Source organism: Cajanus cajan, chromosome 7, assembly GCF_000230855.2.
Source record: "Cajanus cajan strain Asha chromosome 7, NIPB_CcT2T_4, whole genome shotgun sequence".
Lineage (NCBI taxonomy): Eukaryota > Viridiplantae > Streptophyta > Magnoliopsida > Fabales > Fabaceae > Cajanus > Cajanus cajan.
The window spans coordinates 37510867-37525523 of NC_138523.1; the positions used below are offsets into that span (position 1 = coordinate 37510867).

General features: G+C 30.2%; 1 protein-coding gene across 1 annotated transcript; it reads right to left on the reverse strand.

Annotated features, from left to right (window-relative positions):
- Nucleotides 1-5792: 5792 nt before the first annotated feature.
- Nucleotides 5793-10518, reverse strand: LOC145949999 (uncharacterized). The gene is made up of 4 exons (XM_083060910.1): nt 10458-10518; nt 8765-8986; nt 7265-8302; nt 5793-5845 (listed from the first exon to the last, which is right to left on the reverse strand). The coding sequence occupies exons 1-4, from the start codon at nt 10516-10518 to the stop codon at nt 5793-5795; spliced, it is 1374 nt and encodes a 457-aa protein (XP_082917036.1).
- Nucleotides 10519-14657: the final 4139 nt, after the last annotated feature.

Here is a 14657-nt window from a genome sequence, read left to right on the forward strand (position 1 = left end):
TCATAATTCACCTTATTTAACCTACTCAAAATGCCTTTTACCTTGCCTCTAACCTCAAAACCAAACACCTACTAAATCTAAACAAACGCTCATTCTACTACGCATTAATCATTTTCATTTTCACTTAATCAAATGTTACTTCTCTTCTTCTTCTTTTTTTATGAAATAATAATACTACTATTTATTTTATATTATAAATTTAAATTATAATTTCAAAACTTGAATGTAAGTAGATATATATTATTAATCTCATGATTTATATTTTCAAAAATATTTATTTATTATAAATATTAATTATTATATAATTTAAATGTTTCAATAATTGTTTTTTGTAAATTCGAATTCTATAATAACAAATAATTATCTTATAGAAAACACAACTAGAAATACTAGAAAACTTAATGCACGCTAACAGTTATCTTATATTATTTTAAATTATTTTTTATATACAATAATAATTAAAAATAATATTTTAAATAATTCATATTGAAAATGTATATTATTTTAAATAATTAATTTTATATAATAACTATAATTATATATATACACACATTCATATAGAAAAATTATTCATTTATTAAACATAAAAAATTATTAAATATAATTAATATTATATTAAAATATTTTATAAAATATAATTATATATATTAATTAATGAGATCAAGATACTCTATATTATTTAATAAAAATATTTAAAAATTATAACATTTATTAAATCAACTAGTATTATACTTAAGGATTAAATCTCAATATTTTAAATTCAAGTCTTATATTTATAAAGATAGTTAAATTTTAATGTCATTTTTATTATTTAAATATTTGAAAATAAAATTCATTTAAAAAATTGTGTATAAATTTATAGATTATAGATATAAATAATATGGTATAGCATGTAACTAATTTTTATATAATAATATTTTTTTAAAATACATATATTCATTTGAAATGTATTATATTTAGTAAATGCAATGAGTTGTTATATTTAATAATTTAATAAATGAAACATTTAATACAATCACTAAAGTTAATTGCATGTTATATTTAATGAATACAATAATAAATACAACAATTAATATTTCATGAATATATTAAATACATTTATTACATTTATTGCACAATCACACTATATATTAAGATGGTTTAAATATAATTTTACTATTATAAATAATTTTTAATTTTGGTCTTTATTTTTTTAAATCTTCATAAAATTTAAAATTATTGTTTTTATATATAAAATAAATAAATATTAATTTTTAACCTATAAAACATTTTTCTTATTTTTATTGCTTTAAAATTTAAAATCAATAATTTAATAACAATAATGTCCATTTTAAAATAAATAAATAACATGTATTTTACATATTTTAGAAAAGAAGAAAGAAATACAAGTGTCTCAAGTCAACAGTATCACACTAAAAACTGATTGATAGGACAATCACTCAGACCCCATTATTGGAGAGACACAAAAAATTGTTATATTTGGGTCATTAGAGTAGGATGATGGAATCATACTTGGGAATGCAAGAGGTGACACACTCAAAGATCCAAGAGGAGTGGGCTAGACATGGAAGATTGGGCCAGTCTAGGCCCAACGGGCCCTATGGGCTTGGAAGGCCCAAACCAAGTTTCAACATGGGCTTATCTTGTTTTTAACATTCTTATTATATTTTTGTTAGTATAGTATGAATATATTTTGGTCTTGTATTTTGGACCACATAGAGTAGCATTTTAGGTTTTGGGCTTCATGGGCCTTTGGGCTTTTGGTACCCAATATTGGGCTCATTTTCATTCTTGTAATTTTTCCTTTCCATTGTATTTGTTGGACCATTGTATTTGGGTCATTAGAGTAGGATTTAAGGAGGAATATTAGTTTAAGAGGATTAGGCAAAATTAGGTTTAATTTAGCATGCATTTAAGTTGCATTTTGAGTCACATGGATTATGCCACCTTGGCTGAACATGTGTGACTTAAATTCAACCCTAAATGCACACTAAATCAAAGCCAAATGCACCAAGCACCCATGGGACCGGTCATACACATGTGTGACAAGTTTTGAATTCAAATTCAAATTTGAATTCAAAAACTTGGCGCCAACATGGTGGCCACTCATGTGGCGCCAAGTGTTCACCTAATTTTCGGAAGTTATATGTTCCCTCCTTCACCTTATTGTACTCACTTTGAATATTGAATGAAATTTGAGAGCCTTTGGCCGAGTTTCCCCTTTCAAAGTCACCTTAGAGTTCATCTTCAAAACCTTAGGATTTCACCTTAGAATCCTCCTCTTTGAAGTGTGCTCTCCATTGATGCTTGAGCTTGGATGCTTCCCTCCTAGTTCTAGGTTGAGTGCATCCGTGAGTTCTTAAGCTTCTAAGTGTCTTGAGTTGAAGAATCAAGCCTCCATTGAAGAAGATCCGGCCTAAGCAAATCCGTGGAGAAGATCATCCATCACTTCTCCTAGGTTTGCTATCACAATCACTCAGACCCCATTATTGGAGAGACACAAAAAATTGTTATGTAATCTGTATAATATAAAAATAAAAGAAAATACATAATTAAATTAAACAAAAATATGCTAGAGAAAATAAATTAATTGTGAAGATAATAATGCTTATAAGTTTAACTAGATAAATAATATATTTTTCTTTATATATAAGATCTTTTTAACTAATTTTCAATAAACTTTTCAATAAATAAAATTATTTTCAAAACTATTCTTAACATTTTGAAATTAATAATCCTTTTCATTCAATTATTTATCACTTAATTAATTAATGTTTAAAAATTGTGTCTATTCATGCATGTTCTTCAATCTCAATAAGAAAAAAAACTCATCTCATTAATTTTCATCATTTATTATTTTTTGTGTAAAAAAATTATTCCATCCTTCTTAAATCTTTAGTCCTTATTTAATATTTAATAGATTAAAAATTTGATTAATTTTTTATTATATATCTCTTTATTTCAACTTTATTACCTTGTTTATATAAGAAAAAAATGAATGGTTGATAAGAATTTTTTTATTAAATAGAAGTATAATTAAGAAAAAAGACGTTAATTAAATTTTAAAACTTAAAAAATATAATTTTTTGGAAAAAAAAAAGATAGGACTAAATATAAGGAACAGAGTCATATTAATTAATTAATTATATTTTAGGAAATAATAATAATAAATAAAAAATAAAATTAGAAAAATACAAATAGACAAACAATAGAATAAATAGGCTTATATACATGATAGAGATACTAATTACATTTACTTTAGGGATCTATCAATTTTTTTTAAAAGTAACACATTATTATTTAGTACTACAAACATTAGTAGATATTATTTAGGATATTTATTTGATCTTTCTTTAAACACGAACAATTAATGAGTAACACTACACATGAACATGTAGAGATAAAAACAATAAATTCATATACTTTTTACGGATAGAACTGATAAAATTATAAAAATTAAAATCAAAATTCACTTATTTTATTTATAATATCTTTTAATTAAAATTTGTTTTAGATATTTTACATACAAACTTATTTTTTCCTATATTAAAACATATTATATATATTTTTAAATAAAACTTTTAATAGTATGCAACACGGGTACCAATTTTTAATATATATATATATATATATATATATATATATATCCTCTTAACTAATTTTATTTTTATTTATCATAATTATGTATTAATTAAATATTATTATTTTAAATAAACTAATAGTAAAAAAAATTAAAATATAAGTTATTTATCATAAATTGAAAATATAATTTTTTTAAAAAAATATTTATATTTATTTATTTTAAATATAATTTATATATTCAAATATATTATTATATATAATTTATTATAAAATAAATATATTTATTCATTGCACAAACTAAAATATTAATTATTCTTATTTTCTTAAAAGTAGAATTCAACTCTAATTTACTTATACAATGTTAAGGTAAGTTGTGAAGAATTTAAAAGAAAAATAAGAATAATTAATTTATACGAAGCAGGTAACATTTCTTTGTAAATCACTAAACATTTTATCAATTGGTATAAGATTGATATAGTTTAAAAAAAATTACATTAAATATCCAATATATATATATATATATATATATATGAGATTTGTTTACTCTATAAATTTAATGTTTTTAATATATTGATTAAGTCTATAAATTTTTAAAAAATTTTAAAATTATTTGAATATTTTATTTAATTAACTCAAATCAACGTATAAAATAATTTTATGATTATTTGTCAATTTTAATTAATAAAATGAAGTATCAAATAATTTTTAATTTTTAAAAAAAATTGCAGACTTAATTTATGTATTAAGAACTTAAAATCTGACTGTTAGATCGTTGAAATTTGATTTATAATTATTAAATGGAATAAGTCTGAATAAACTTACTCTTAAAGTAAATGGACTTCTCCTCATATATATATATATATATATATATATATATATGTATATATATATATGTATATATATATATATATGTGTATATGTATATGTATATATATGTGTGTGTAGATGGGTGGGTGTAATAAAAGATAGAAAAATGTTTAAAAGAGACACATATTGTTATATAATAATCTATATTTAAATATATATTCTTGTAATAAAATAAAATTATATATATTAATGAAAAAAGAAGGCCCTTCATGCTTCTATGGTGTCTTCATTTGAATAAACACAAAATTATATATACTAATGGAAAGTAATGTGCAGTTATGAATAATTTCAAAGATAAAACTTTTATACAAAAAGTTTTTTTGTTTTTTATTATTTGTTGAGTAGCATCAATTGTTTCGTGGCAGAAAATTAAGTGGTTTAAGTCACAGTTGAGACACATGGCACTTGGACTGCTATGGTTAAGTAGAAAGAGTTAAGCCTTCACTATCAATTGTAGTTTTTGACATTGTGTGGTAAGCGTTCAATCTAACAATTGGTATCAAAGTCAAGATCGTGTGTTCAATTTCCAGTAGGAGCAATTATCGAGAGGGAGATTGTTTATTGAGCGACAACAATTGTCTAATGATAGAGACTTAGGTGGGTCAAGTCATAGTCGAGACACATGATGCTTGGATCGTTATAGTTAAATATAAATAATTGTGCATTGACTATCAACTATAAATATAACAATTATTATCATGTGATTCAAATAATATTTATGTAGGGTTAAAATTGTTAAAAATATATGTACACCAAAATAAAAATAAAAAAAAATCCTTTCATATATAGGCATAAAACATACACACACACACAAATATCATCCTATATCATTACTCATATAATTTGTTCATCATTAATCAATTATAAAACAACTTTCAATTAGAAGTTTTCAACATGCATCTCGCGTCCAATGTCACTCACAGGGCATCTGATGCCATCAAGGTAGAGAGCTCCTTGTCTCATCCATGTCCAACACTATTCAACCCGTGCCCGATGTGAATTAGGCAAGGACCACTAGGACCTTGTGTTTGGCGTGATAGCAGTTGAGCCCTACCTTACATCAACTTGAGACAATTCTCTCTCCACATATCCGACATCATTCAAACCATGTTCAACGTGAGTAAGACAAAAGCTCCTTAGTTGAAGTCACGACCAATGCCATTAGGACGTGCTTAACATGGTATCAATTATGCATTTTGCATAACTAGAAAATTTGACCAAAACACTTGAAATCGAGCAAAATTCCAACATGCATTGTACAACACCACATTTAGGCATCACAATCAACTCAAAAATAACTACATTTACAACGTGCAACCATTAAAATCAATGATTCACCACATTCAATATAGAACTACTTTAAGAAAAATCTCAATCTCATAACTCACCAGCCAAACTAATTCAACAATAACAACACAAAATCAGTAATCATGGACAATAACAATCAACATGCATACAACAAATCCACACAAGCTTCCCATACCTTTTTGAAGACCAAATCTACAAGAGAAAAAGAGAAGAAAAGAGGGTTCCGCAAAATCCTCGTGAGATCCTTGATTCCCAAAACTTCAAAACTCTAATACCAACTTAAGCTTGATCAACTACTAGAAGGAGGAGAGAAAGTTTCTCGTAAAAGATAGAAAAAATCACTCACCAAAGAAAAAAGCTAGCTAAAAGTACAATGTTACTTTATTTAATCAAAAATAGGATAAATGATTGAATATATAAAAAAAAATTGTCTTTATGTAAAAGAGGTGAAAATTAAAATCAAAATATAGGTAATCATTCGGGAATCTTTTGTACACAACATTCTATTTTTGAAGAATAATATAAATTCAACTATAAGCTTCATAACTAATCCAATATATATAACATTATTATCAGAATAGGAGGGCATAATTATAGACGTAGACAGGGTTGAAAGGGAAACATTGTCTTACGTGTTGCCACTCTGCTCTAACGTTTTATTTAAATTACAAGAAGATCGAACATTTTAATGTATTTCCATTATCTTACTAGAAAAAATGCAATCTTATGCTATTGCAGGAATCGACATCACCTATTTTTTTAAGGAAGCAGCGTGCTCTCGTTTTATTAATAAACAAAGGAGATATGGAAGGTGGGTAGAATACAAATCGTATGAAGCCAAAAGAATCTTTTAATTTTGAACGCTAGCAGCTTCTTAAAGACATCATATCCATATGTGGCCAAAATCTTATGTTTTTGTTTTCTTGTGCTGTGAATGTGAATGTGATTTCAGACTTGACGCGTTCAGTTGTTTTCTTATCCGGAGACAACCTGATTTGTTTTTTCGTCACAATAATTTGTTTATGCCACACGACACTAAAACATTGTAGAAAAACTAAGAGAGACGAGTAACACTAAAATTGTGGGTGATCGTAGCAACTCACTGTGATTTTTATTGAATAAGAGATGACCTTTAAATAGCCATTGTACAACGTACTGAATTAACAAGAAGATAATAAAATATCTTATCAAATCAAAACTTACCAAAAAACTATCTTATCTAATCTGAAACCAAATAACTCAAAATCAAATAATTCCAGATAACTAAATCGGATATCCCGGATATCTTGGATATCTCGAATATCTCGGATATCTCGGATATCTCTAGAAATTTAAGATTATCCAACAAAACTCCCCCATAATCTTAAATTTCTCCTTCTTCTTTCATTTCGATGCTTCTTCCACCAGAGCGCGATACTCCTCTGTGTACCATGGCCCCGCGAGCCATGCAACGTCCAGCACCCCCTGCGTCGAGGTGGCCGATGCCTCTTTTGGGACACAAAAATACCCGTTGCTCTTTGGTCCACCTTTAAACCCAGAAAGTACTTCATGATGTCCAAATCGGTCATCACAAACTCCCTCTTCACTTCTTTAAACTCCTCAACTAGCTCAGCTTTACTTCCCATCTCACTCTTCTCAATTGATCCGATCTCCTCATCCGTTGCTTTCTTCCATCTTTCATCAAGTACCACCTCTTCAGATTTTATGTCTTCTGTTCTTGTCAATAGACATACTACATGTAACTCGTCAGTGGAGTTGTAGATGTCTTGCTCCTTTGCTTTGTACTCGGACGAGCTCGGAAAACTTGTTCTTGAATACCCAACACCACGTAGTCCATGCACCAACTCCTTCTTTGATAGCTCGGTCAAACCTCCAATGTTTAAATGCCCAAAACGAGAATGCCTCATCATTGCTTCATCCTTCACGTCTAGCTTTAAGCACTTATTTTGAATGATGTTCATCTCCAGTTTATACATCCGATTCTTTTTCATCTCCACTCGGGCTATTAAACGATCATGCTTGTCCTTCAAATAAAGCACTCGATCCTTCATCAGAACCGAGTTTCCTTTCTCCATCATCTGCCCCATGCTTAAGATGTTATTCTTAAGCTCGGGAACGTAGTAGACATTCCTTATTTCTCCAACTCGTCCATCCTTCTGTATAAACTTGATGGTTCCACGCCCTTTTACCGCCACCTTGGAATCATCCCCAAATGACACGAATCCAGCCTTTACCTTGATGAGTTCATTGAAGAAACTTTCTTCTCCACACATATGATTGCTCGCTCCAGTGTCCAAATACCAGATCGAGTTGTTTAGGCAACTCGAATCAAGCTCGGCTTCTGACTTCTCATATGAGCTTGGAGGCTCAATTGTTGATCTCTCGACGCAACTCAAGTTTAGCTGGACCTCGGAGGCAGAACTCGGACGTAGCTTGGTCTCCGAGCTCTGCGTCATCATCAAAATTCCTGCTTCCTCGTCCTCTTCTTCTGTGAGAAGATTCTTCCCTTTTTCTTCACTTCGGCTTTTAGCTCGGCAATACTTTGCTATGTGACCGTATTTGCCACAGTTGTAGCAATTTGCCGATCTGCATTCCTTTGCGTAGTGGCCGAGTTTGCCACACTTATAACATTCCACCTCGGACCTCGGCTGACTTCCTTGGCTACGATCACCTCGTCCTTGTCCACCTCCATGGTCACCTCGTCCTCGACCTCGTCCTTGATCACCTCCATGATCACCTCGTCCTTTGCCTCGTCCTCCATGATCACCTCGTCCTTGTCCTCCTGATCTTCGGCCCTGAGTGTTCCGAGTTTCATTCAAATCAAGTTGCGCCTGTAATGCTTGATCAAGAGTATTCTTCATCTTCCTCCTCCTTTGTTCGTGGGCTTCGAGTGACCCAGCGAGCTCTTCCACTGAGAGAACTGACAAGTCCTTTGACTCCTCAATTACGCATGCAATACTCTCGAAATCATCTGTTAATGATCTCAAGATTTTCTCCACAATTCTACTTGCTGGCATTGGCTCCCCATTCCTTCCTAGTTGGTTAGCCACCTTCTCCACCCGAGTTATGTACTCGGATACTTGTTCCTTATCCTCCATCTTCAAACTCTCAAACTCTCCTCGGAGAGTTTGAAGTCGGATCTGTCTGACACGGTGGTTACCTCTGTGCGCAACCTCTAAGATCTTCCATGCTTCCTTTGAAGATGCAGCGTTTGCAATCTTCTCGAAACCTGACTCATCCACGGCATTGTACAAAAAATACAAAGCCGATTTGTCCTTCACTCGTGTCTTTTCCAATGCGGCAATCTGAGCCACAGATTGGTCTTCGTCCTCCTCGGGTTCTTGGAACCCCTTCTCCACTATGTCCCATAGACTTTGGGAACCCAACAGGGTCTTCATTTGTAAACACCAATTATCATAATTGGTTTTCTTTGACAGTTGTGGTACGGTCATTCCATTCACAACCTTTGCCATTACTCTCTCTTTCTTCTTTCTTCCCCCTTCACAGGCGCACACTGTTTTCCCCTCACACTCGGCACTCAGAGCATATAGCTCTGATACCAATTTGTAGAAAAACTAAGAGAGACGAGTAACACTAAAATTGTGGGTGATCGTAGCAACTCACTGTGATTTTTATTGAATAAGAGATGGCCTTTAAATAGCCATTGTACAACGTACTGAATTAACAAGAAGATAATAAAATATCTTATCAAATCAAAACTTACCAAAAAACTATCTTATCTAATCTGAAACCAAATAACTCAAAATCAAATAATTCCAGATAACTAAATCGGATATCCCGGATATCTTGGATATCTCGAATATCTCGGATATCTCGGATATCTCTAGAAATTTAAGATTATCCAACAAACATTTCATTCCAGCCACTATCAATCAACTTTTCTAATTTTTTATTTTTAAATTTATCAACATTCACTATAATAATCATTTTTACAGTATTAATCAATAAGTATCTTTAACAAAGTTATTATTAAAATTAACAAATTTATTATTATACCGTACTAGTATTCAACCGTCTGAACATGGCTGAGTAGTTACCAAGACAGTTAGCTTCTTCGTACTTTTAACTTTTGAGCTTTAAAAGTACAAGTTCAAGTTTACAAATAATCGAACTACAAAATTTGTTTTCAATCACACCTCTCTCATCTCTTTGTACATGATTGCTTTACCGTTTAGAATACCTTATTAGGAAAGATAATTGTATTCCATAATTCTTGCTGAAAATATGAAAATTATAATATCAGAATAGCTTAATTATAAGAACAGAATCATCAAATTGGAGATATATATTTGTGTATATATTGCCTTTGTTTCTGAATAAAAATTACAACCCAATTATTCTCGATTTCTCTACTGTTGTTCATGTAATTAATAGGTTACCCACACCTATACTTTTTCGTCAAACTCCTTTCGAAAAAATTTATGGAAAAATTCCCTCTTATTCCCACCTAAGAGTTTTTTTATGCCTAGCCTATGCTACAAATGTTCATGTGTCTCATAAGTTTGCTCCTCGAGCCACTCAATGCATTTTTCTTGGTTATCCAGTTGGTCAGCAAGCATACAAATTGTATAACATCGATTCTCATCAAGTCTTCACTAGTTGTGATGTTATTTTCCACGAAGATATTTTTCCCTATGAATCCATCTCTTCTTCTCCACCTAAAACAGATTTTGTCATACCTGTTACTGACCTAGATTCATCACCCATCCAGCCAACACATGCAGAATTTGCCCCTGTCATTCCTCCAACAGCCCCTTTGCGTCGTTCTCAAAGAACTCATGTTCGCCTTGTAGCCCTGAATGACTATGTTTGTAATCAAGTAAGTTCTCCCGAATCATTGTCATTCTCGTCATCTTTTCCAAGTCAAGGTACTCGATACCCTCTTTGCAATTTTATCTCTTATGATTGTTACTCACCACAACATAGATCCTTTATTGCTACTATTACTAATGATGTTGAACCTACATGTTATGAGCAAGCTGCCTCCCACTCTCATTGGCAAATAGCAATGCAATCTGAATTGGCTGCTTTAGAGGTCATCAACACTTGGTTCCTCACACCCCTCCTTCTGGGAAAGCAAGCTATTGGTTGTCGTTGGGTATACAAAATCAAGCGCAACTCCGATGGTTCTCTTGAATGCTATAAAGTGCGGTTAGTAGCAAAAGGTGACACACAAGTTGAAGGTATTGATTACCATGATACTTTTTCACCGACTGCTAAAATGGTCATAATGTTGGGTATTGGGCCCCCTTCCTATGTGGAGAAAAGGCCCAAATTTGAGAAGCTCACTTGATGTCTCACTTAATTAAGTGGAGAGAGAGTCTGAAGGGGGTAAGAGAAAAAGAGGGAAAGTCAGAAGTCACTTAGAGCACCAGCACTTTGAGAGAGAGGAAGAGAGAAAGTCATTCTCGTTTTTACACAGAGCTGCGACAATAAAATCAGTACTGCAGATTCGTTCACCATTGGATCGGGCTAAAAATTGGACAGCAGGTTCGTGACATCCGGTTCTTCATTATGACTGGTTGGATCATTGAAACGAGGTATGAGTAGGGAGATATTCAGTTCGCACTGTAGCTGTGTATTTGGAGTTTTTCATCTTCTTTGTTATCTATTTGTAAGCTTTATTGCTTTGTTGTTTGGCTGGGTGTTAGCACTATTTTGTGCAGTAGACTGAGACTCTTTTCTACTCTTTGATGATCATAGTGGAGCTATTTCTTTGGTCTGGACGACTCGTGATTTTTACCCTTACTTTGAGTAGATTCATGCATGCTCCTCGTAAACCTCATATGGAAGCTACCATGCGAATATTATGGTATCTAAAGAACAATCCAGGTCAAGGTTTATTTTTCTCTTCCCAAAATGATTTATCTTTGCGTACTTTCTACGATTCCGATTGGGGAGGTTGCCCAATATCAAGAAAATCAACTACAAGTTATTGTGTATTCTTGGGATCATCACTAATTTTTTGGAGAACAAAGAGACAGAAAACAATTTCTCTATCATCAGCTGAAGCTGAATATAGAGTTATTATAGGTGCATGTTGTGAGTTGTCTTGGCTACGATCACTATTTAAGGATTTAGAGATATTGCACTCAAAGGCAGCATTGTTGTATTGTGGTAATTAAGCAGCTCTTCACATTGCGTCTAATCTGGTATTTCATGAAAGAACTCGTCATATAGAGATAGATTGTCATTTTATTCGTGACAAAATTCAAGATGGCTCAGTTGCAACGGAGTATGTTCCTTCAGTAGAACAAATTGCCGACGTGTTCACTAAACCATTAGGGAAGGAAGCTTTTCTTACAATGAAGAGCAAGTTGGGAGTTCATGACATTCATTCTCCATCTTGAGGGGGAGTGTTAGGAAAGATAATTGTATCCCATGATTCTTGCTAAAAATATGGAAACTATAATATCAGAATAGCTTAATTATAGGAACATAATCATCAAATTGGATATACATATTTGTGTATATATTGCCTTTGTTTCTGAATAAAAATTACAACCCAATTATTCTCGATTTCTCTTTTATTTTACATAACTAAACATACATTGAATTCAATTCATTTACACTAATATTTTTTCGTTTGAGAACATTGGAATGTGTATGAATGAATAATCAAACACACTCTTTATCTCACAACATTAATTAACTCAAATCTTAAAAGAAGATTTTTATAGGAAAAAAAATTTTATACTCAAAATCTATGATTCTTTAAAAATTATAAATCTTGAAAATTATAATCGATGAAAATGATTAAAATCCATTTAATTATCTTTAAATTAATAGTTGATGAAGAAATTATCTATAAGGAAGAACTCAGTTTGTGATCAACCGCTACTCCATAGAAAACAAATTACAACACCAAATACAAAAATAATAATAATAATAATAATAATAATAATAAAATTTATTTTTTTTAAGAAGTAATATTACAGTTAGTTAGTTAGTTACATTGTGTTTACTGTAATAAGTAATCCCAAATCGGAACCATTAAATATTACAATCTATGATTAAATATATTTTTTTTAATGATCTATGATTAAATATAATATAAAAATCATTTACGCACATTCGCTACATATATAGTATTTTATTTTCATCAACAACCATCGTGGAATAGCGTGATGTCGACCACTTACGTGTAAAATTGACAAAATTTAAGGAAGTGTGACGAAAACACAAACTAAATGTAAACTCATTGAAAGTGAGAATAATGTTTAAGAAATTAATTGATAATTTTATCACTAAACTAACAGAGAAACAAATTTGAGTCTAACAAAAAAAAAAAAAGAAGATAGTTTAGTACAAGGGAAATATGAAATGTATAAAGATAAGTTGAAAGGCTGAATTAAACGGTGCAAATGCAATAAGGAACTTAATTAAACAAAAACAGAAACAGAAAAAATAGAATAAAGAAATTAATAATAAATGTGGTGGACTTGAATAAGACTGAAGCTTTGAATCACACTAAAAAAAACTTAAAAAAATCTCGTAAGAGGAATTTATTTTGAATTAATATGCATTAATTTTGTTGAAGAACTTGCATTGAATTTTAATAGAAGTTACAAGAAAGCTCAAGAGGATGGCTGAATTCAAATGCATTTAGTTGGATTTTTACGTAAGATTTCGTGTTCTTTAAAGTTGTCAACGAGTCAATCCAGTTCATAACTAGAAAAGTGATAGTCATTGACTAAAACTAATGTTGATTCATCATTGGCTAAAACTTTAATTGCTCATGGACCTAATTTCCTCTGTTATATCTGTCCTTAATAATTACTATAAAATCAATTTTAAAACTAAAATCCTCACACCTTAAATTATTGTTGTAGATAGCTCTTTTAAAACTCAAATGGCCATGCATATATACATATATCTAAATCATGATATAATTGCTAACCTTTCTGATTACCCTAGCTAACATTTTAAATATCATCTGGTAATTAAGAACCATATTATGAACACCAATTATTCTCAAGGCTTGATCGACAAAGATTTCAGCAACCGGCAAAATATTTTCAATCATGAAGCAGTGTTGGTCACAGATCTTACCAACAATATTGTCTCCACAATTTCTTTTAAATCAATTAGATTTGATTAGACCCTATTAATAAAGTTTTCTAATTTCTATGAGCCAACTAATTGGTCTTTTATATCTTCCACCAACCATTTTACATTGCACCCAACACTTGTCAATATGAAAAGTCACAACAATATAAATTAAAAAAAAATGTTGTAACAATAATTTATTTATTTTTATATAACTATTGGCACGGGAACAAGGCACGTATATAGAATTTCTGTTGTAACCAAAAGAATAAAATATATTCCGATTATATATATATTTTTTTATATTTAAGGTTTAAGGATTTTATACTATTAAATATAAAATACTCTTATTTAATATATTTAACAAGAATAATGATAGAGTAGGAATAAAAATTATTAAATAATGATATATGCATAACAATTTAATTAATATTACTTGAAATGTGTAAAATATATTAAAAAATGAAAATAAAAGAAAGGTCTAAAACATTTTAAAAAATTATGAAGCTGAGGTAGTAAAATATTCTTTACTCTTACTTGACCACAAAGTAGAAAAGGTGTATTAATTTGAAATAGTGTAGGTAGTTTTTTTTTTGTTTTTTGTTTTTAAAGTAAGAGTAGATATCACCAACAATATTCTACCTAAACTATTAACTGAGAACTAGCAGCGGAAGCCGCATATTTTAATAATACTAAATTTATGATCATCTTTTATTTTGCTTTTCTGATCAATCTCAAATACATTTTTTCAAACAGAAATTAAAGTACGAGTTAAGTAATTTTAACTAATTATAAATTTAAATTATTTATTTTAAAAGATAATATGTTTA

Bases quoted from the DNA above. Each gene is read 5' to 3' on its own strand.
- LOC145949999 (XM_083060910.1), bottom strand. From the start codon at position 10,518: ATGACAGGGGCAAATTCTGCATGTGTTGGCTGGATGGGTGATGAATCT. The intron at 8,303-8,764 runs GTAGAATTGTGG...ACGGTCACATAG, and splicing joins TGGGGAGCCAATGCCAGCAA to CAAAGTATTGCCGAGCTAAA. The intron at 5,846-7,264 runs GTATTTTTGTGT...TTGTTGAATTAG, and splicing joins GGTGGACCAAAGAGCAACGG to TTTGGCTGGTGAGTTATGAG.